Here is a 22,319-nt window from a genome sequence, read left to right on the forward strand (position 1 = left end):
GATGAGTGAAAACATGATATCTGTCCTTCTCTGACTGACTTATTTCACTCAGCATAATACCTTCTAGTTCCATCCACATTGCTGCAAATGGTAAGAATTCATTCTTTCTCATTGCCAAGTAGTATTCTATTGTGTGTGTGTGTGTGTGTACATTTTAATATAATTTATCGTCAAATTGATTTCCATACAACACCCAGTGCTCATCCCAACATGTACCCTCCTCCATGCCCATCACCTACTTTCCCCTCTCCCCCACCCCCCATCAACCTTCAGTTTGTTCTCAGTCCTTAAGAGTCTCTTATGGTTTGCCTCCCTCCCTCTCTGTAACTTTTTCTCTTTCCCCTTCCCTTCCCCCATGATCTTCTGTTAAGTTTCTCAAGATCCACATATGAGTGAAAACATATGATATCTGTCTTTCTCTGACTGACTTATTTCACTTAGCATAATACCCTCCAGTTCCATCTATGTTGCTGCAAATGGCAAGATTTCATTCTTTCTCATTTCCAAGTAGTATTCCATTGTATATATAAACCATCTTCTTTATCCATTTGTCACTTGATGGACATTTAGGCTCTTTCCACAATTTTGTTATTGTTGAAAATGCTGCTATAAGCATTGGGGTACATGTGCCCCTATGCATCAGCACTCCTGTGTCCCTTGGATAAATTCCTTTATTTATTTATTTATTTATTTATTTATTTTAATTTTTTTTTTTAACGTTTATTTATTTTTGAGACAGAGAGAGACAGAGCATGAACGGGGGAGGGTCACAGAGAGAGGGAGACACAGAATCTGAAACAGGCTCCAGGCTCTGAGCTGTCAGCTCAGAGCCCGATGCGGGGCTCGAACCCACAGACCGCAAGATCATGACCTGAGCCGAAGTCGGACGCTTAACCGACCGAGCCACCCAGGCGCCCCAACGCTTGGATAAATTCCTAATAGTGCTATTGCTGGGTGGTAGGGTAGGTCTATTTTTAACTTTTTGAGGAACCTCCACTGTTTTCCAGAGTGGCTGCACCAGTTTGCATTTCCACCAACAGTGCAAGAGGGTTCCCATTTCTCCACATCCTTGCCAACATCTGTTGTTTCCTGATTTGTTAATTTTAGCCACTCTGGCAGGTGTGAGGTAGTATCTCAGTGTGGCTTTGATTTGTATTTCCCTGGTAATGCGTAACATTAAGCATCTTTTCATGTGCTTGTTGGCCATCTGGGTGTCTTCTTTGGAAAAGTGTCTATTCATGTCTTCTGCCCATTTCTTCACTGGATTATTTGCTTTTTGCGTGTGGAGTTTGATAAGTTCTTTATAGATTTTGCATACTAGCCCTTTATCTGGTATGTCATCTGCAAACATCTTTCCCATTCCATTGGTTGCCTTTTCGTCTTGTTGATTGTTTGCTTTGCTGTGCAGAAGCTTTTTATCTTGATGAGGCCCCAATAGTTCATTTTTGCTTTTATTTCCCTTGCCTTCAGAGATGTGTCGATTAAGAAGTTGCTGTGGCTGAGGTCAAAGAGATTGTTGCCTGTTTTCTCCTCGAGGGTTTTGATGGTTTCCTGCCTCACATTTAGGTCTTTCATCCAGTTTGAGTTTATTTTTGTGTATGGTGTAAGAAAGTTGTCCAGTTTCATTCTTCTGCATGTTGCTGTCCAGTTCTGTCAGCACTATTTGCTAAAGAGACTGTCTTTTTTCCATTGGATCCTCTTCCCTGCTTTGTCAAAGATTAGTCGGCCATACATGTGTGGGTCCAATTCTGGGTTCTATATGCTATTCCATTGGTCTATGTGTCTGTTTTTGTGCCAATACCATATACTGTCTTGATGATTACAGCTTTGTAGTAGAGGCTGAAGTCCGGGATTGTGATGCCTCTTGCTTTGGTTTTCTTTTTCAACATTACTTTGGCTATTTGGGGTCTTTTGTGGTTCCATACAAATTTTAGGATGTTTATTCTAGCTCTGTGCACTCTCACTGGGATTGCATTGAATGGGTAGATTGCTTTGGGTAGTACTGACATCTTAACAATGTTTATTCTTCCAATCCTAGAGCATGGAATGTTTTCCCATTTCTTTGTGTCTTCTTCAGTCCTTCATAAGCTTTCTATAGTTTTCAGCATACAGACCTTTTACATCTTTGGTTAGGTTTATTCCTATGTATTTTATGGTTCTTGGTGAAATTGTAAATGAGATCAGTTTCTTTATTTCTTTCTGTTGCTTCGTTATTGGTGTATACAAATGCAACTGATTTCTGGACATTGATTTTGTATCCTGCGACTTTGCTGAATTCATGTATCACTTCTAGGAGTCTTTTGGTGGAGTCTTTTGGGTTTTCCATGTAGAGTATCATGCAAAAAGTGAAAGTTTGATTCCTTTGCCAGTTTGGATGCCTTTTATTTCATTTTGTTGTCTGATTGCTGTGGCTAGGACTTCCAACACTATGTTAAACAACAGTGGTTAGAGTGGACATCCCTGTCGTGTTCCTGATCTCAGGGGAAAAGCTTTCAGTCTTTCCCATTGAGGATAATACTAGCTGTGGGCTTTTCATATATGACTTTTATGATGTTTAAGTATGTTCCTTCTATCCCGACTTTCTTGAGGGTTTTTATTAAGAAAGGATGTTGTATTTTATCAAAGGCTTTTTCTGCATCTATTGATGGGATCATGTTTCTTATCTTTTCTTCTGTTAATGTGATGGATCACACTGAATGATTTGTGAATATTGAACCAGCCCTGCAGCCCAGGAATGAATCCCACTTGATCATGGTGAATAATTCTTTTTATATGCTGTTGAATTCAATTTGCTAGTATCTTGTTGAGAATTTTTGCATCCATGTTCATCAGGGATATTGGCTCGTAGTTCTCCTTTTTTGTGGGGTCTCTGTGTGGTTTAGGAATCAAGGTAATGCTGGCTTCATAGAATGAGTCTGGAAGTTTTCCTTCCATTTCTACTTTTTGGGACAGCTTGAGAAGGTTAGGTATTAACTCTGCTTTAAATGTCTGGTAGAATTCCCCAGGCAAGCCATCGGGTCCAGGACTCTTAGTTGTTGGGAAATTTTTGATAACTGATTCCATTTCTTCACTAGTTATGGGTCTGTTAAAATTTTCTATTTCTTCTGGTTTGAGTTTTGGTAGTGTGTGGGTGTTAGGAATTTGTCCATTTCTTCCAGGTTGTCCAGTTGTTGGCATGTAATTTTTCCTAGTATTCTCTGATAATTGCTTGTATTTCTGAGGGATTGATTGTGATAAATCCATCTTAATTCATGATTTTATCTATTTGGATCCTCTCCCTCTCTCTTTTTGAGAAGCCTGGCTAGAGGTTTGTCAATTTTGTTTATTTTTTCAAAATGTCAACTCTTGGTTTCATTGATCTATTCTACTGTTGTTGTTTTTTTTTTAATTCTATATTGTTTAGTTCTGCTCTTATCTTTATTATTTCTCTTCTTCTGCTGGTTTGGAGTTTCTTTGTTATTCTGCTTCTGGTTCCTTTAGGTGTGCTGTTAGATTTTGTATTTGGGATTTTTCTTGTTTCTTGAGATAGGCCTGGATTACAATGTATTTTTCTCCTAGGACTGCCTTGCTGCATCTCAAAGAGTTTGGATTATCGTGTTTTCATTTTCATTTGTTTCTATATATTTCTTGATTTCTTCTTTAATTGACTGGTTGACCCATTCATTCCTTAATAGGATGTTCTTTTACCTCCATGCATTTGGAGGTTTTCCAAAGTTTTTCCTGTGGTTGTTTTCAAGTTTCATAGCATTATGATCTGAAAGTGTGCATGGTATGATCTCAATTCTTCTGTATTTATTGCGGGCTGTTTTGTGACCCAGTATGTGATCTATCTTGGAGAATGTTCCATGTGCACTTGAGAAAAATGTATATTCTGCTGCTTTAGGATGAAAAGTTCTAAATATATCTGTCAAGTCCATCTGGTCCAGTTATGATTCAGGGCCCTTGTTCTTTATCTATTTTCTGTCTAGATGATCTGTCTATTGTTGTAAGTGGAGTATTAAAGTCCCTTGCAATTACTACATTCTTACCAATAAGATTGCTTATGTTTGTGATTGTTTTATATATTTGGGTGCTCCCAAATTCAGTGAATAGACACTCATAATTGTTAGCTTTCCTGATGGATAGACCCCGTAATTATTATGTAATGCCTTCTTCATCTCTTGTTACAGTCTTTAGTTTAAAGTCTAGTTTGTCTGATGTAAGTATGGCTACTCCAGCTTTCTTTTGACTTCCAGTAGCATGATAGATGGTTCTCCATCCCCTCACTTTCAATCTGAAGGTGTCCTCAGGTCTAAAATGGGTCTCTTGTAGACAGCAAAAAGATGGGTCTTGTTTTTTTAACCATTCTGATACCCCATGTCTTTTTATTGGAGCATTTAGTCCATTAAATTCAGTGTTATTACTGAAAGATATGGGTTTAGAGTCATTGTGTTATCTGTAAGTTTTATGCTTGTAGTGATGTGTCTGGTCCTTTGTGGTCCTTGCAATCTTTCACTCACAGTGTCTCCCTTAGGATCTCTTCTGGGCTGATTTAGAGGTGATGAATTCCTTTAGTTTTTGTTTTTTGGGAAAACTGTTATCTCTCCTTCTATTCTGAATGACAGGCTTGCTGGATACAGGATTCTTGGCTGAATCTTTTTCCTGTTCATCACATTGAAAATTTCCTGCCACTCCTTTCTGGCCTGCCAACTTTCAGTAGATAGGTCTGCTACTAACCTTAAGTGTCTACCCTTGTATGTTAAGGCCTGTTTATCCCTAGCTGCTTTCAGAATTCTCTCTTTATCTTTGTATTTTGCCAGTTTCACTATGATATGTTGTGCAGAAGATCAAGTCAAGTTACATCTGAAGGGAGTTCTCTGTGGAGTACCTACATTTTAATATACTGTTGGTATGAGTGTAAATTGGTAAAAAGTATTTTGGAAAGGAATTTGAAATTACCTAGTAATTTTTAACTCTAATATTCTTTCTTGAGGTAAATTGTTGTAAGAGTAGGTACACAAATGAAAAGGTTTAGTTTGACTAATTTTGACTAAGATATATATTTACACCTGTTATTACCATCACCTAGATCAGGATAGAACACCTACCCATCATGCTTACGAAGTTCTTCTGTGCTCCTTCCCCCAGGCTACCACTATTCTGGTTTTTAAAAATAACTTCATTGAGATATAACTTGCATACCATATAATTAATCCATTGAGAGTGCATAATTCAATGGTTTTTAGTATATTTATCAATAATTTGTAACCATTACCACATTTAATTTTAGAAATTTTCATCACCTCAAAAAGGAAACATCATACCCTGTAGCTGTGACCTCTTCTTTTGTCTATTTTGTTTACCTATATTTTTGCTCTACCATATTCTTCTTTCCTACCTGATGCTCTAAAATTCCTTCTTTTATCATTTCCTGTCTCTTTAGAAAAATAAATTCATTCTTTTTAGAATAGGTCTGCTCATGACAAAGTGTTTTAGTTTTTTTTCATTTGAGAGTGTCTTGGTTTCCCCTTCACTCCTGATGGATATTTTTGATGCATATAGAATTCTGGGTTAAATATGTTTTCACTCATATGTGGGTCCTGAGAAACTTAACAGAAGACCAGGGGGGAGCGGAAGAGTGGAAAAAGTTACAGAGAGGGAAGGAGGCAAACCATAAGAGACTCTTAAATACTGAGAACAAACTGAGAGTTGATGGGGGGGTGGGGGAGAGGGGAAAGTGGGTGATGGGCATTGAGGAGGGCATCTGTTGGGATGAGCACTGGGTGTTGTATGGAAACCAATTTGACAATAGATTATATTTAATAAAATAAAATAAAATAAAATAATTCTGGATTGAAAGTTCTTTCCTCATTTGAAAAATGCTGTGCCACTTCTTTCTGACCTCCATGATTTCTGATGAAAAATCCTGTCATCCAAATTGTTTTTCTCCCTATAGATGAGGTGTTCTTTTTTTAAATTGAAATTTGATTAACATACAGACTTCATAACATCATAACATAACATAACAACATCATTTTGGGTATTATGCAATATATCAGTTTTATACATTACTCAGTGCTCATCACAATAAATGCATTCTTAATCCCCTTTACCTACTTTACCCATTCCCCCATCCAATATCCCTTCAGCAACCACCAATTTGTTCTCTGTATATGAACAATACGGAATTTTGCAATATATTTTATATAACATTCTTCTCAAAATAGGGTAGCAGCCATTTGATTTTCAAAAACTGTCTCAAATAGCACATGACTCCTTCACTTTTCTCTGTGTGTGCTACATTCCTTACAAAACCCCTTCTAATGATACATGTCCTCCTGAACTTGCATTCTAGTTGGAGACATAGACATAAACAATATATGTAAGTAAAATATATGGCATGTTAGCTAAGGATAGGATTAAGGACAAAAAAATGGAGCAGAGAAGGGAATATGGAATATATGTGGTGTAAGGAGAGAGAAGGCGAAATATTATATCTTCTAGCCATCAAAAGCTGCACTGAGAAGGTCTCTTTCAGCAAAAATCCTAAAAGAAGTGAAGGAGCTAGGCATGCAGATCTGAGTGAGAGCTTTCCAGGAAAAAGTAAATGCAAGTGCAAAGGTCTTAAGATGAGACCATTCCTGGGCTCAGAGATTAGAAGAGCAGTGTGGCTAGAATGGAGGGAAGGAAGAAAACAGTAGTGGATGAGGTCAGATTTGGCTTATACAGGGCCTTGTTTTCTTTTTGCCACTGTGTTTTGTGACCACCACCTCTCCTTCATTATTGCTTGTTTCTTCCTAGCCACAAACAGTAACTAAATGAGAGTAGTGGCCCATCCACTTCCTAGAGGCAAAAAGTTACTTTCTGTACAGAACCATTTACATCCTTGGCTGCCTACAGATAATCAAATTTGAACATTAAGACACATATCAAAGTCTGAATGTTATCAGTAGAGGCTGAACAAATGGCTGACTTTCAAGAAGGCTCACAATGTGAACTTTGCCTTTACAAAGTCACTTCTTGTCTCTCTCCCTCTCTCTCTCTTTTTTCCCTTTCTTCATTTGTTGTATGCATGGGGGGGTTGTTTATTTGTTAATTTCAAGTTTTTATTTAAATTCTAGTTAGTTACCAGAGGGAAACGGGTGGAGGAGGGATGGGTGAAATAGGTGATGGGGATTAAGGAGTGCACCTGTCATGATGAGCACTCCATGATGTATGGAATTGTTCAGTAACTATATTGTACACCTGAAACTAATATAACATTGTATGTTAACTAGCTGGAATTAAAATAATACAAAATAAGACAAATGAAATATTGGCATGTGAAAAAGAAAAAAATAAAGTCACTTCTTGGCCAAACTGCCTTTTAGCCTTGTGAGCTTAGAAACTTAATCTTGTTAGTATCCCAGAGTTGCTTAGACATAGAGAGATGCTAGAAAGTTCACAAGAAACTGATGTATATAACTCAAATATCAGCTTATTAATTTACAATAATAAAACTCTCAAGGAAACCAGATAACTTATGTCAGCCATTGGTGCTTCTCCCTATAAGGGAACTACATTGGAAGCCAGGAGCTGGTTAGTGAGCATGGAAATCAAGTCAGTCATCTGAGTTTGAATGTTCTTGGCCTCTGGCTCTGGGTGCTCAAGGAGCCAATCCCCATAACACAATTATACTTGTCAGATAAACAGTTCCTACCAGCACATGACTCCTTAACTTTCCTATGTGTGTGCTACATTCTTCACAAAACCTCTTCTAATGATATATTCTTTCTTTAGGTGTATTAATACCTTTTGTGACATCTAGCTATGACTGGTGATCTGGAGTCCCACTAAGGGTACCTTGTACATCTCTACTCTGATCCATTGTGTATTAGTTTCGTAGCTTACTACTGAAGAATAATTTTAGAAGCATGCTACTATGCAACTGACCAAATTTACTGATTAAACAAAAATTTGTTTTAGTTATTTTATTGCTATGAATATATTCTATGAACAGCAGTATGTGCACATTCAGCAACTATTCTCTCCTTATGAATATATTCTATTTAATATACCAGTGGATATAATATATAAATATATTATGTATAGTGGGTATGTATATTTTTATATAGAAATATAGATATAAATATATATCCTCTTAAGTATATTCAATGTATAAAAAATCTTTTTGAATATAGTTTCACATCTAATATGATGTTTCAGTTTATATTAATTTATTTCTAATCCTTTTCAAGTCATGTTTTATTTTGTAAACATATTAGCAGGGTTAGTTCACCAGTTTCAATGAATTATCTGAACTTAAAGAATTAACAAAAATGAAAACTTAGAATGACATAAAGTTTATAGAACTTTATGTGAAGTGTCAGTTGACAAGTTTTCACTTTATCTTTATGGTAGTATTTTGATGTCTCTGTTCCCATTCCCCTGATGCTGTTGCAGAGCTGTATTTTGATATAATTTATTTTTTTGTAATCATGTATGTCTTATTTTATGCATTAAAAGCATTATTCTGAGGAGTCCGTAGTCTTCACCATATTGTCAAAAGGACCCATGGCATAATAACGGTAAAGAAGGTCTGAGCTAAGGCAGGAACTTGGAAACAAAACGAGTGACCTTTGGTGGGGGAAAAGCAGAGAGGAGATTCAGGATGTGTACTCTTATTTTAACAGGTACAACATAAGAGATATAATGCAATTCTTAAGCGTTTGCATTGTCAAGTGAACAAGCTTCGGTCAAATAGAAGACAATGGCAATCGAACATTCAACAACTGGAAAAAACTGCAGCTGAACTGAGAAAACGCATTGGAATGAAATACTAACGTGGCTAAAGGGCAATGTAGAACATAGACTGTGCCAACAAAACAGAAAATTCTTTGGATTCTTAACAACCAGCATCTACTACCAGAGGTCTGTCTTAATAACAGATGTATTTTCTCTCTCTCTCTCTTTTTTTTTTTTTTTTGAATCAGTTACCTGTTTACCTTCAAAGCCTACAATTGACAACAGTAGAGAGACAATAGGAATGCTTATGTAAGAATAGTGCAAGATTCTATATAAACACTTTGAGTGTATAAGATAAACTGTACTCATGATTCTTATTTTATAAATGTGTTGTTTGCACTATCATATGAGGTAAAAATTTAGAAGGAAAGAAACACTTGAAGTTATAATGATTTATTTTAAATGATTTATTTTAAATGATTTATTTTAAATGATTGTTTCAAACATTTTATTAAAACTTGCTTTTTTACCGCTGCCTTCACAGTAGTCCATAAATATTGACATTTATAATAATGTTGTTATATGTTCAGTGCTTCAGGTACTTTACTCAGTTTTTTATTCTGAAGGTAGCAATCATTTTTTTCTTTGTTATTAGATAACATAATTTTAGAGTGTTGCAATGCATAAAATTTTTTACTTTTCTGTCTGTAAATTTGTTAGTAATATTCTGTGATGAAATTGATGTTATAGCATCGTGCAAGGTAAATATGAGCTCTTAAAAAAAGAATATTAACCAGTATACACTACCATGTATTTTTTCTCACTGAAAGTCATATACTATGTCCATGGCAACATTTCAAAATTTAACTTGATACTAAGATAAAAATCCTCCTTCTTATGGCTCCATTGAATCAAATTTTTAGGAACAAAAAAGTATTGAAGATAATGGTTTTTAAATATTTACTTTTAGGACTTAATGCTTTGAAAGCAACAACATCAAAAAGGTATCTCAAGTCCATTTTCTCCTCACCTTTCTTTGTGCCTACGACTAAGTAAGAGGATAGTTGATATAAAACCTGACATAAATAATCTTGTTATGTCTAACATTAATAATCCTATTATGAATTAGCATGGCTCAATATGGCTAACATGTCAAATATCTTTGCTGTTAACACAATCAGCCTTGGTGCATGACTCAGAAATGCAGTTAGACTAAAAATGGCTAAACCTGCAGATTGTAGAGAGTATCCACTATGCTCAGCGGAAGACAAGGCTGACACAAAGGCTGATGATATAAAAAATATTTCAGTGTAATTTGCATATTTAAAAGGTTATTTTTATAATTATACTTTATAATTTTATTTACAGTTTATAATAGGAAAATTCTAGCTTTCTAAACTTTTTAAGCTTATAATAGGTTTCAAAATATTTGTACGTGATAGCTAAACACCTTGAGTTATATTTGTGAAAGTTATTTTTAAATTAAGATAGAAAAATAGGTTTAATCTGCTTAAGATAATGTGCTCTATTTGAGAAAGTTGTTTTTAATGTAGTTTTCTGAAATACCCATGATAACAATACATGTACCTATTTTAAATTTTGTGACAGATGAAAGAATTATTTGAAAGAGAAATTCTTTTCTTTCCTTTCTCTTTCTAATCTTGAAAATCATTTCAGATGATGGAGGCTTTCAGATTAACCAAGAAGAACTAAAACTTGAGGTATCCTCAAGCCTGATCATATAGTTAGTGGATATGATATCTCAACATAATCATAAACTCTGAAGTTAGAAAATGAAGTAATTTTTTAAATTTCTCTATAGCCGAATCTAGATTAGAATATGAGCTCTTCTGCTTAATGGCCTTTGTCACATACACTTTTACCTTACAACTCAGTCTATTTTGAGTAATCATTCAGTTCAGATTCTCCTTCTTCTCATTTTCTTCTTGGAGGTAGTCTAAATTCCTGGAGCAGGGGATGGGCAGTACACTTACATTGTTTGTCATCAGGGGAAGGGTCCTGGTCCAAGCAGCATTCTCACTGGCCTCTGCAGAGCTGTAACCCATCTTCTTGGTCTTGAGGAGTTTGCCTATGCCACACCTGCAGTTGTTGTCTCTAATTAATGTGGTCAGCCTCCTCACCCAATCACAAGGTCTCTTCTGCTCATGTTTACTTCTCTTTTTCTGTATGTAGGACAAATTTTACCTCGTTGGGGCCTGTTATTCTACTCACGAATTCTTCCTTACTCTTTGATTCCTGGTATAAAATGAGTCTTTCAAGTCTCTCAGTGCTTTGGAGCTCAGCAAAGTTTTCTCTCAAAATGCCCCGTGTTCTGCAAAGGAAAGCTATGATTTTAACACTATTGTGTCTACTGTGGACTCTTTCAAAAGCCTAATGTGAAGCTCAAAGCTGATAAATGACTTCTAAATTCTGAGTAGTTGTGTCCTGACTCTAGCCTGCTAAGTTCTCTTATCTAAATGATCAGGAAAAGGTAAGTAGTACAAGGAAGCAGTGGGAGGAAAAAAACCTACAGTTATATATCAAAATATTACTTACTACATGTGCAATCTATAGGCAAATTATAGTTGACCAATGTGAATAAATTGATATCTACTTTTAAGTCATATATTAACAGTGGTGATTTCCATTGTCAAAGCAGCTATCATAGGCACTGTCATGGACAGTATAAATGATCTATATGTTATCTGTTAGGCCATGTTATTCTAGTCAATTGATTACTCATGTTATTTTCTAAAAGACTAAAGATATGAAATAGCAAAAATAGTAACATAATTGAGCAACTATGCAATGCCCTATTTGGCAATTTGCATACATTAATTCATTTACTCTTCAGAATAATGAGAATAATGGCTTAAAGTATATATTATTGTCCTTGACTTACAGATGGGGAAACTGAGGCTTAGGGACTTGCTTAAGATCTTATCACACAGCTCATCAGGGGCAGAGTTGAAATTCATTGCCCTATTTTTTTTAGCTACATAAAATATCCTGCAAGAAATGATCCCAAAGCAAGCCTCAATTTTACAATTTTATTATTAAATAAATATTTTATTTGCATATTTAATCAATTTTTAAAATAAATTACAAGGCATAAGACAAATTTAACTTAAAGGAGAAATCTTATGGTTAAAAAAAGGGGGGAGTTCCACATATAGGTCACCACACCGTCCTAACAAGTGAAAAGTTAATAGGCTGAAAAATCAATAACTCTTCTTGGATCCCTAAGAGGTGAGGACACAAGGGAAACCACTGTCTCTGAAGATGGAGACACAGGTAGGCAAATACAACAAGGCACTGCTGGCCAGAACAGAGACTCACAAACCGCCATAGGAAACAGTGTCAGGACAGGAAAACCTAACTGTAATTGATAAATTTCTGGAGTCCTGGCGTACTCTAAGAGTTAAAAACCCCAGGGGAACCCAGGCAGAGGTAGGTCCCCACAATACTGTGAGATTTATCTCCAGATAAGAATTACAACTGACTTCTCCTCAGGAACCATACAGGCAAGAAGAGAGTGGTGTGAAATATTTAAAGTGTTGACAGAATAAAATCCACCAACCTAGAATTCTGTACCCTATGAAATTATCCTTCAGAAGTGAAGGAGAAATAAAGACTCTCAGACAAATTGAGGGAATTTAATGCAGTAGACCTACCTCACAGGAAATGTTAAAGAAGTTCTTTAGAGAAATAAAAAATAATATAAGTCAGAAACTTGAATCTGTATAAAGTAAGGAAGAGTATCAAAGAAGGAATAAGTGAAGGTAAAAGGAAACATTTTATTTTTCTCATTCTTTTTTTCTTTTAATTTTAGTTAGGTAACATACAGTGCAATATTGGTTTCAGGAGTAGAATTCAGTGATTTGTCATTTGCATACATCATCCAGTGCTCATCACAAAAAGTGCCCTCCTTAATACCCATCACCCAAGTGGCCCATTCCCCACCCACCTAATTCCACCAACCCTCAGTTTGTTCTCTATCATTGAGAGTCTCTTGTGGTTTGTTTCCCTCTCTCCTTTCTCCCTGCTTCCCATATGTTCATCTATTTTGTTTCTTAAATTCCACATATGAGTGAAATCATATGGTATTTGTCTTTCTCTGTTTGACTTATCTTGCTTAGCATAATACCTTCTAGCTCCATCCATGTCATTGCAAATGGCAAGATTTCATTCTTTTTGATGGTTGAGTAATATTCCATTGTATATGTATACCACATCTTCTTTATCCATTTATCAGTCAGTGGATATTTGTGCTCTCTCCACAGTTTGGCTATTGTTGATAATGCTGCTATAAACATTGGGGTGCATATACACCTTTTGTATCCTTTGGGTAAATACCTAATAGTGCAATTGTACCCTTCTCAGGGTCCTCACCAACCCCTGCTGTTTCCTGAGTTGTTAATTTTAGCCATTCTGACTGGTGTGAGGTGGTATCTCATTATGGTTTTGGTTTGTATTTCCTTGACAATGAGTGATGTTGAACATCTTTTCATGTTTCTGTTAACCATCTTGATGTCTGCTTTGGAAAAGTGTCTATTCATGTCTTTTGATCATTTCTTCACTGGATTATTTGTTTTTTTGGGTATTGAGTTTGATAAGTTCTTTATAGATTTTGGATGCCAAGCCTTTATCAGATATGTTGTTTGCAAATAACTTCTCTCATTCTGTAGGTTACCTTTTCATTTTGTTGATTGTTTCCGTCACTGTGCAGAAGGTTTTTTAGCTGGATGAAGTCCCAGTAGTTCATGTTTGCTTTTGTTTCCCTTACCCCTGGTGTATTTTTCTTATTCTTTTTTTAAAAAATTTTTTTAACGTTTGTTTATTTTTGGGACAGAGACAGAGCATGAGTAGGGGGAGGGTCAGAGAGAGAGGGAGACACAGAATCTGAAACAGGCTCCAGGCTTTGAGCTGTCAGCACAGAGCCCAACGCAGGGCTCGAACTCACGGACCGCGAGATCATGACCTGAGCTGAAGTCGGACGCTTAATCAACTGAGCCACCCAGGTGCCCCATATTTTTCTTATTCTTAATTGATATAACAGATAACAATTTGCTCAAAATAATAATGTTAGCAACAATGTATTCAAATATACATGCTTATATATATACAAATATGTTATGAATGCTTCTATATGTGAAATGAGTGATGGCAATGATAGAAGGTATGGAAGGAAAGAATTAAGATTATTTTGTTATTAAAAGATATTCATACTACCAGTGAAATGGTATAGTGTTACTTGAAAGTGGACTTGGTTTGGTTGTAAATATATATTTCAAACTCAAGGGCAAGCACTAAGAAAAGTTAAAAAATAAGTGTAACTGATATTCTCCAAGAAGAGAAAATGGAATCATATAAAATGCTTGACTAAAACCACAAAAGGCAGGAAAAAAAGTGAGAGACAAAAATGGGAACAAAACACAAGGGCAAAAATCGAAAACATTAACAAATATGCTAGATATGAATCCAGCTATATCAGTTATCACTATGAATGTCAATGATGTAAATGCACCAATTAAAGACAGAGATTATCAGAGTGGATCAAAAAACACAAGTCATATGTTGTCTATATGAAGCCACTTTAAATATAAATACACATACAGATGAAAAGTAAATGGATAGAGAAAAATATACCATGCTGACATTAATCAAAAGAAAACAGGAGTAGCTATATACTTTCATAACGGAGCAGACTTCAATGTAAGGAAAGTTATTAGAGATTAAGAAGGACATTACATAGTAAGAAAGGGGTCAATTCTTTAAGAAGACATAATAATTCTTAATGTGGATGCATCTAACAACAGAGCATCAAACTATGTGGGGCAAAAACTGATAGAACTGCCAAGGAAAAATAGATAACTCCACTATCATAGTTGCAGACTTCAACATAACTCTATCAGAAATGGACAGATTCACCAAAAGAAATTCAGTAAGGACATCGTTGAATTCAACAACGCCAATCAACTGGATACAACTCACACCTATACACTACTTCATCCAACAACAGCAGAATACAGATTTTTCTCAAGCTTACATAGAACATTCACCAAAATAGACAATATTCTGGGCCATAAAACATACCTTAACAAATTTAAAAGAGTAGAAATCATAAAACATTTGCTCTCAGACTATAATGGAATTAAACTAGAAATCAATAACAAAAGATAACTGGAATAATCCCCAAATAGGTAGAGATTAAACTACATACTTCCAAATAAATAGATCAAAGAAGAAATCTCAAGAAATTATAAAATATTTTGAACTAAATGAAAATGAAAACACAATTTATCCAAATTTGTGGAACACAGTAAAAGCAGTGCTTAGATGGAAATTTATGGCATTGAATGCATATATTAGAAAAGAAAAAAAATCTAAAATTAATCATCTAAACTTCCACATTAGGACGCTAGAAAAAAAACCAGTAAATTACATTCAAAGTAAGTAGATGAAAAGAAATAAGAATTAGAGCAGAAATCAATGAAATAAAATGCAGGATATCAGTAGAGAAAAATCAATGAAACCAAAATCTGGTTCTTTGAAGAAATCAGTAAAATTACTGAACCTCTAGCTACATTAACTAAGACAAAAAGGACAAGTCACAAATTTCTAATATCAGAAATGAAAGAGGAGACATCACTATAGATCTCATGGAAATTAAAAGGATAATAAAGGAACACTATGAATAGCTCTATGCCCATAAATTTGATACCCTAAATGAAATGGACTAATTCCTTGAATGATATAATCTGCCAAAACTGACACAAGAAAAAACAGATGATCTGAATAGGCTTATATTTATTTAAGGAATTGAATCAATGATTCATCACATTCCAAAACAGAAAGCCCCAAACCCAGAGGGTTCAGTGGTAAATTCTGCCAAACATTTAAAAATTACACCCATTCTCTATAATCTCTTTCCGAGGATAGAAGCAAAGGGAATACTTCTTAACTCATTCTATGAGGCCAGCATTAACCTAATACCAAAACCAGACAAAAAAAATTACAAGAAAATAAAACTATAAACCAATATCTCTCGTGAACATAAATTTAAAAATCCTCAACAAAATATGAGCAAATCAAATCCAAAAAAGTATAAAAGAAATTGTATGCCATGATCAAGTGGGAATTGTCATAGGTACACAATTATGGCTCAACATCCAAAAATCAATTAACATAATCCATCACATCAACAGACTTAAAAAAGTAAAATCATGTGATTATATCAATAGATACATAAAAATCATTTAACAAATCCAAATCCCATTTATAATAAAAACACTCGGTAAAGTAACAATACAGGAGAACTTTCTCAACTTGATAAAGACTAACCACAAAAAAATTCTACAGCCAACATCATACTTAATGGTAAGAAACTCAAAGCTTTCCCATTAAGATTAGAACAAGGCAAGGATACTTTCTCTCACCATTCCTTTTCAACATCACACCGTAAGTCCTTGCTGATGCAATAAGGTGAGAAAAAGAAATAATATGTATACAGATTAGGGAAGATATAAAACTGTTCATAGATGACATGATAATCTAGGTATAAAACTGAAAACAATTGAAAAAAAGAACAAGCTGCTGGAACCAATAATCAATTATAGCAAAGTTTCAGGGTAATATAAAAAAGTCAATGCTTTTATATAACGATAGTGAACAAGTAGAATATGAAATTTAAAACAATACCAATTACTTAGCACCCCTAAAAATGAAATACTTAGGTACAAATATAATAAAATATGTGCAAGATCTATATAAGAAAAACTAAAAAACTCAGATGAAGGTGTTCAAAGAACTACATAAACGGAGAGATATTCCATGTTCACTGGTAGAAAGACTCATTATAGCCAACATGTAAGTTCTTCCCAAGGTGATCTACAGATTCAATTCAATCCCAATAAAAATCCCAGTAAGTTATTTTATGGATATTGACAAACTGATTGTAAAGTTTATAGAGGGAGGCAAAAGACTAAAGACTAGCCAGCACAGTATTGAAGAGGAAAAACAAAGTTGGAGCACTGACCTTATTTGACATCAAGACATACTATCAAGTTGCAGTAATCAAGATGGTGTTGTACTGGTGAAATAATAGGTAAATGTACATATAGCCACATAAAGAGACCCACATAAATGTATCAACTGATCTTTGGCAAAGGAGCAAAGGTAATACAGTGGGGCAAAGATAGTCCCATTCAACAAATGGTGCTGAAACAATTGGATATCCACCTGCAAAACAACGAACCTACACACAGACCTTACACCCTTCACAAAAATTAACTCAAGGAGTGTCTGGGTGGCTCAATTGGTTAAGCAACTGACTCTTGATTTAGTCTCAGGTCATGCTCTCATGGTCTGTGAGGTCAAGCCCCGCATTGGGCTCTCTGCTGACAGCACAGAGCCTGCTTGGGATATATTCTCTCACTTTCTCTCTCTCTCTCTCTCTCTCTCTCTCTCTCTCTCTTTCCCTGCCCCTCCCCCACTCAATCTGCTCTCTCTCTTTCTCTCAAAATAAATAAATAAATAAGCTTAAAAACAAACAAACAATAACAACCAAATTAAAGTGGATCATAGACCTAAACATAAAATGCTAAACTGTAAACTCCTAGAAGGTAACATAGGAGAAAATCTAGATGATGTTGGGTTTGGTGTTGCCATTTTGGATACAACACCAAAGGCAACCCATGAAATAAATAGTTGATAAGCTAAACTTCATTAAAATTAAAAGTTTCTATTGTGTAAAAGACACTGTCACAAGAGAATGATAAGACAAGCCACAGACTGGGAGAAAATACTGCAAAAGCTCCATTTGATAAAAGACTGTTATTTAAAATGAAGAACTCTTAAAATTCAATAACAAGAAGACAAACAACTAGATTTTGAAAGTGGACCAAAGACCTTAACAGAAACCTCACCAAAGAAGACAGATGGCAAATAGCATATGAAAAGGTGTTCCACTTTATATGTCACCAGGGAAGTGTGAATTAAACAATGAGATACACTACACACTTACCAGGATGGCCAACGTCAGGAACCCTGACAACACCAAAATGCTAATGAGGATGTGGAGCAACAGGAACTCTCATTCATTTCTGGTGGGAATGCAAAATATACAGCCATTTTGAAAGACAGTTTGGTGGTTTCTCATAAAACTAAACATATTCTTACCATACAGTCCAGCAATTGTGCTGCTTGGTATTTATCCAAAGGAGTTAAAGACTGATGTCTACGCCAAAACACAGATGTTTATGGCAGCTTTATCCATAATTGTCAAAGTTTGGAAGCAACCAAAATGTCCTTCAGTAGGTGATTAGCTACATAAACTGTGGTATATCCAGACAATGGAACATTATTTAGTCCTAAAAAGAAATGAGTTATTAAGCTATGAAAAGACTTGGAGGAACCTGAATGAATATTACTAAGTGAAAGAAGCCAATCTGACAAGGCAGTAATACCGCATGATTCCAACCATATGACATTCTGAAAAGGTAAAACGATGGAGATAATAAAAAGATCAGTGGCTGCTAGGGTCGGGGGCAGGGTAGGGGAGAGATGCATAGGCAGAGAACAGAGGAATTTTAGGGCAGTAGAAATACTCTGTATGATATTATAATGATGGATATATATCATTATACTATTTATCCAAATCCGTACAACACCAAGAGTGAACCCTAAGGTAAACAATGGACTTTAAGTGATTATGATGTGAAAGTACCATTCTGGTGAGTGAAGTTGATAATGAGGAAAGCTTTGCAAGGAGTATATGGGAAATCTTGTACTTTCCTCTCAATTTTGTAGTAAACCTAAAACTGCTCTTAAAAATAGTCTTTTTAAAAAGCACTCAAATGTAGTTAACACTACATCAAGGTCAGTATCAGTAAACATTTTGCTAAGTGAAGTGAAATCCTGCTTATAAATATTACTTTGGAACCTTTTAAAATTCATATAGGTGACTGCAATGAAAACTCTACGTTCCTGTATCACCTAACAGTGAATGTGGAATCCATTGCTCATATAAAAATCATTCAGGCCTATATTAATGATATGGAGATTTGAGACCATTTTTTTGGCAGGAGGAATCAGTAGATTGAGAAGAGCTTGTAGTTTTGCAACTATTTGATTTGTTAGTTGCTTATATTTTCAATATTACACATATTTTTCATTAAGCTAAGGATAACTAATGCTAATGAATCTAAAAACTATATGCCTTTCAAAAATAATCTATGTTATATTTGTTTATTTGAATTTATAATGTATTTCTAAGGAAAGGGTTTTTTTTTCCTTTTCTGATAAATTTGGCAGTGTGAGTAATGGGTTTTCGATATCACATTATTTATCATATAATATTCTCCTGAATGTTGCTGAACTATGACCAAAACCAGGAAAAATAAATTGAAACAGATACTAATAGCAGGATAGCTTTATTCAATACATAGCTAAGAATGGGATGCTCCAAATTGCTTTTTCTTTTCTGTAATTTTCAATTTAAACGATGGCTTTGAGATCTAAAACTTTAGAAAAATAAAAATAGTATGTGATTTGGTAATGGCAGAGCTGTTTACATAATCTAGTGAAGAGAGACATGAAGTAATGAAATTTAAATCTCTTAATTAATGAGATGATGTATTCAAAAGGAAAATCAGAGTTCATGCAATAAATAGTTTTAAAAGGCTTATTACCCAAAAGTTCCCTGGCATAACAGTCATGTCCAAATTGGAATAAAACACATAAATAACAGATGTGTTCCAGTATTGCTCAGTCCACACAGCACAAGGTAATTTAGAGACAGTGATAATACACTAACAATCTAAGATATAGTTTCTGTCCAAAATGTTTAACTCAAGACATATGATCCCCCTCATCTACTATTACTTATTACTCCCCCTGACATTATTTGACATAGTATATAGACAAATGTAATCACTTTGCTTGTATTGAAGAAGCTTCATCAAGGTGTTCTCAAGACTATGTATGTCTCCTTGAGTCCACAGTGCTGCTTTCTTTGTGTACCTGGCATAAATAAATAAATAAATAAATAAATAAATAAATAAATAGCTAGCTAGCTAGCTAGCTAGCTAGCTAGCTAGCAAGCCTGCAATCTGCATGAGTTGTTTTGTCTTCAGTGACTAATGTTAACTAACTCATGCACAGTGATCCAACCAGATGTCAGCACATCCAATTGGCTGAAAATATCACAGTTTTCTCTTCATCTGCCTGTTCCACAGAGACTGTATAGAGCCATCCTTAAGTGTCTGTCATTCTTTAGAGTGAGACCTCTTTGGAGACACTTCCATCCCTTAGATGTAACATTAACTTTGCTGGGCTGTTAGATAACGTTGATATTATTTTAATTTGTGGTTCATACAGATTTGTATTAAGCACTCACCTTGCAGAAAGGTCCAATCTTTTTCTAATCTTCCAGTAATTTGGGTTGTTCATCTTCTAAGCCTTTCAGTCTCAATCTGTCAATGTAATTTACCCCTGCACAGTTTTTTAATAACTAGTGTAACTCTCTCATTTTTCTTACATTCCTTTCCATTAAAAATGCCATGGCCTCATTCAGAGCTCACCTGTTTTCAGTCTCTGCAGAGCCATAGCTGTGTCATCTTCAGGCTCCAGTTCTCATTTTTGTTGTAACTCCAAAGTTTAATCCATGGCTTAAAGTTAGATCCTGAACATTGAAAACAATCTCTTCATTTATAACTGGCTTACGCAAGAGAATCTCTTTTTTCTACTTTGAGATGCTTCACAGAGATCAGCTTTCTCAGAAACACTGTGCAGTGGACATGGTCCGGACTCTGCCCAGATCCTCTCAGATCTTTCTTTTATCCTTTATGAGCATCCTTCTCCCAACTAAGACATGTTTTTGCCTCCAATAGCTCTCACCTAAGACTTCCTGTGGGAGGTTTGCTTCCCTCAAAAAAGACTTTGCCTGATACTGCCGCCTTGCTTGGCTTTCTCCTTACTAGTTTGGCTTCCCTTACCAATTTCACCTGGGAGGGCTTCAGTAATAAATCACTTGCTCAGAGTCTGCTTCTGGGAATCCCAAAGTAAGTCCCCTTGCAAAAATAATCACACACTGAAATCTATTTTCAAGAGATGACAGTTATTCTACTCCTGCTGCTCATTCCAGATCAATCCCTCTCCCAGCAGTAGCAGCAGCAGCAGCAGCGAAAAAGTCAAAAAAAAAAAAAAAAAAAAAGGAAAAAAAAGGAAGAAACTTACACCTTTGAAATTTAATCACTGTCCCATTTAGCATAATTTTGATATCATTTATTTGCTTTAAATTTAAAAAGCCAAAAGGCACAAACTTTATTCCATATATTTAGTGTGAATATAAAATTACACTATTAGCCTTCAAATATAGTAAATAAATCACTATGTTGCATTTATCTTTTTTGATGTTAGTGTTCTTAGGAACTACTATGTTGCTGTATACGATAATTTATTAAATAAATCTTGATTCTGAGATCCCAATTTCAAAGTGTAGGATATTTTTCCAACCGTGTTAAAGTCACATGACTTTATACAGCTGTATTAGAAGACTCATGCAAGCAGACCAAAAGGGTAATATTTATGGAAAACATCTATGTTACTCTCATTCCAACCAGATGCCAAGACAGAGACAGGAATAAATCATGTGTGCACATCCACAGACCCTACTTCTTTATATAGTCATTCTGGTTCTCTCAAGCCATTCTTTCCCATCTTTTCCATTTTTTTTAAATTAGTAATTCTCCTTTTTAATAATTCATTATGCTACCTATAGCTCAAGAACACTGGAATAATAGTCTGTTGCAGACTAAGAGTAATTAACTCAGAAAACTACCAAGACATATGGATCTATAAGACAGAACATTGTAAATATGAAAGTCACAGCATCTGCCAGCATAGTTTTTTAAAATTTGTAACTTTGAGAGTATTCACTGCTAATAATATATTATATCTCTGTGATATTTTTACCATAGCAACATTCAAAATATAAAATTAATAATTCTCAAAAACAATTATTGCTGTTGTGAAAATTATTTTATCCTAAGCTAAAGTAAATATAATCCTTTTTGCTCTGAGCTTCAGAATGCTTTCAAAGTTAATGTTTCTGGTCCTCAAAACTTCTAGCTGATATATGAATAATTTAAAACTACTGCAAATGCAAGTGAGGCCCAGCAATAGGATCAAAACTTGAATACAGACTTTCATTTTTGTAACATCGTCTAAAAAAGAAGCTAACTAGTGCAGGTTATAGCTCAAAACACTGAACTAATTGCAAAGAAACAATTTTCAAGTTATACCTTCTCTGTGTTAGGTAACTGCCAAAAATAAACATGGCATGATTCTTTTCATCCAAGAGATCAATTTAGTTGGCAAGAGAGACATATATATAACAGATTCAAATACAATGTACAGCACCCTGCAATAGAAACAATTAACCCAACTTTGGAAACACAAAATGAGGAGCGCTTAATTCCAAATGGAGGCAGGGAGGCTTAAAAGAAGACATGATGTCTGAGGTGAACTGCAAAGCATTATAAGTTCTTGTGATTGTTTCCACTCATCAGACCCTGAAAGTTTTTTATTCCTGTTTGCATCTCCACAACCTAGCA

At 35.0% G+C, this 22,319-nt stretch overlaps 1 protein-coding gene across 2 annotated transcripts in view; it reads left to right on the plus strand.

Annotated features, from left to right (window-relative positions):
• CCDC122 (coiled-coil domain containing 122) overlaps nt 1–17,202 on the plus strand; it is a 39,516-nt gene extending 22,314 nt beyond the window's left edge. For both annotated transcript variants that reach the window (XM_049647453.1, XM_049647451.1), the window contains one exon: nt 8,652–17,202. In XM_049647453.1, coding sequence (XP_049503410.1) covers nt 8,652–8,801 — 150 coding nt within the window. In that variant the 3' untranslated portion in view covers nt 8,802–17,202. The remainder of the gene's footprint in view (nt 1–8,651) is intronic.
• The last annotated feature ends 5,117 nt before the right edge of the window (nt 17,203–22,319 follow it).

Source organism: Panthera uncia (assembly GCF_023721935.1).
Source record: "Panthera uncia isolate 11264 chromosome A1 unlocalized genomic scaffold, Puncia_PCG_1.0 HiC_scaffold_16, whole genome shotgun sequence".
Classification (NCBI taxonomy): Eukaryota; Metazoa; Chordata; class Mammalia; order Carnivora; family Felidae; genus Panthera; species Panthera uncia.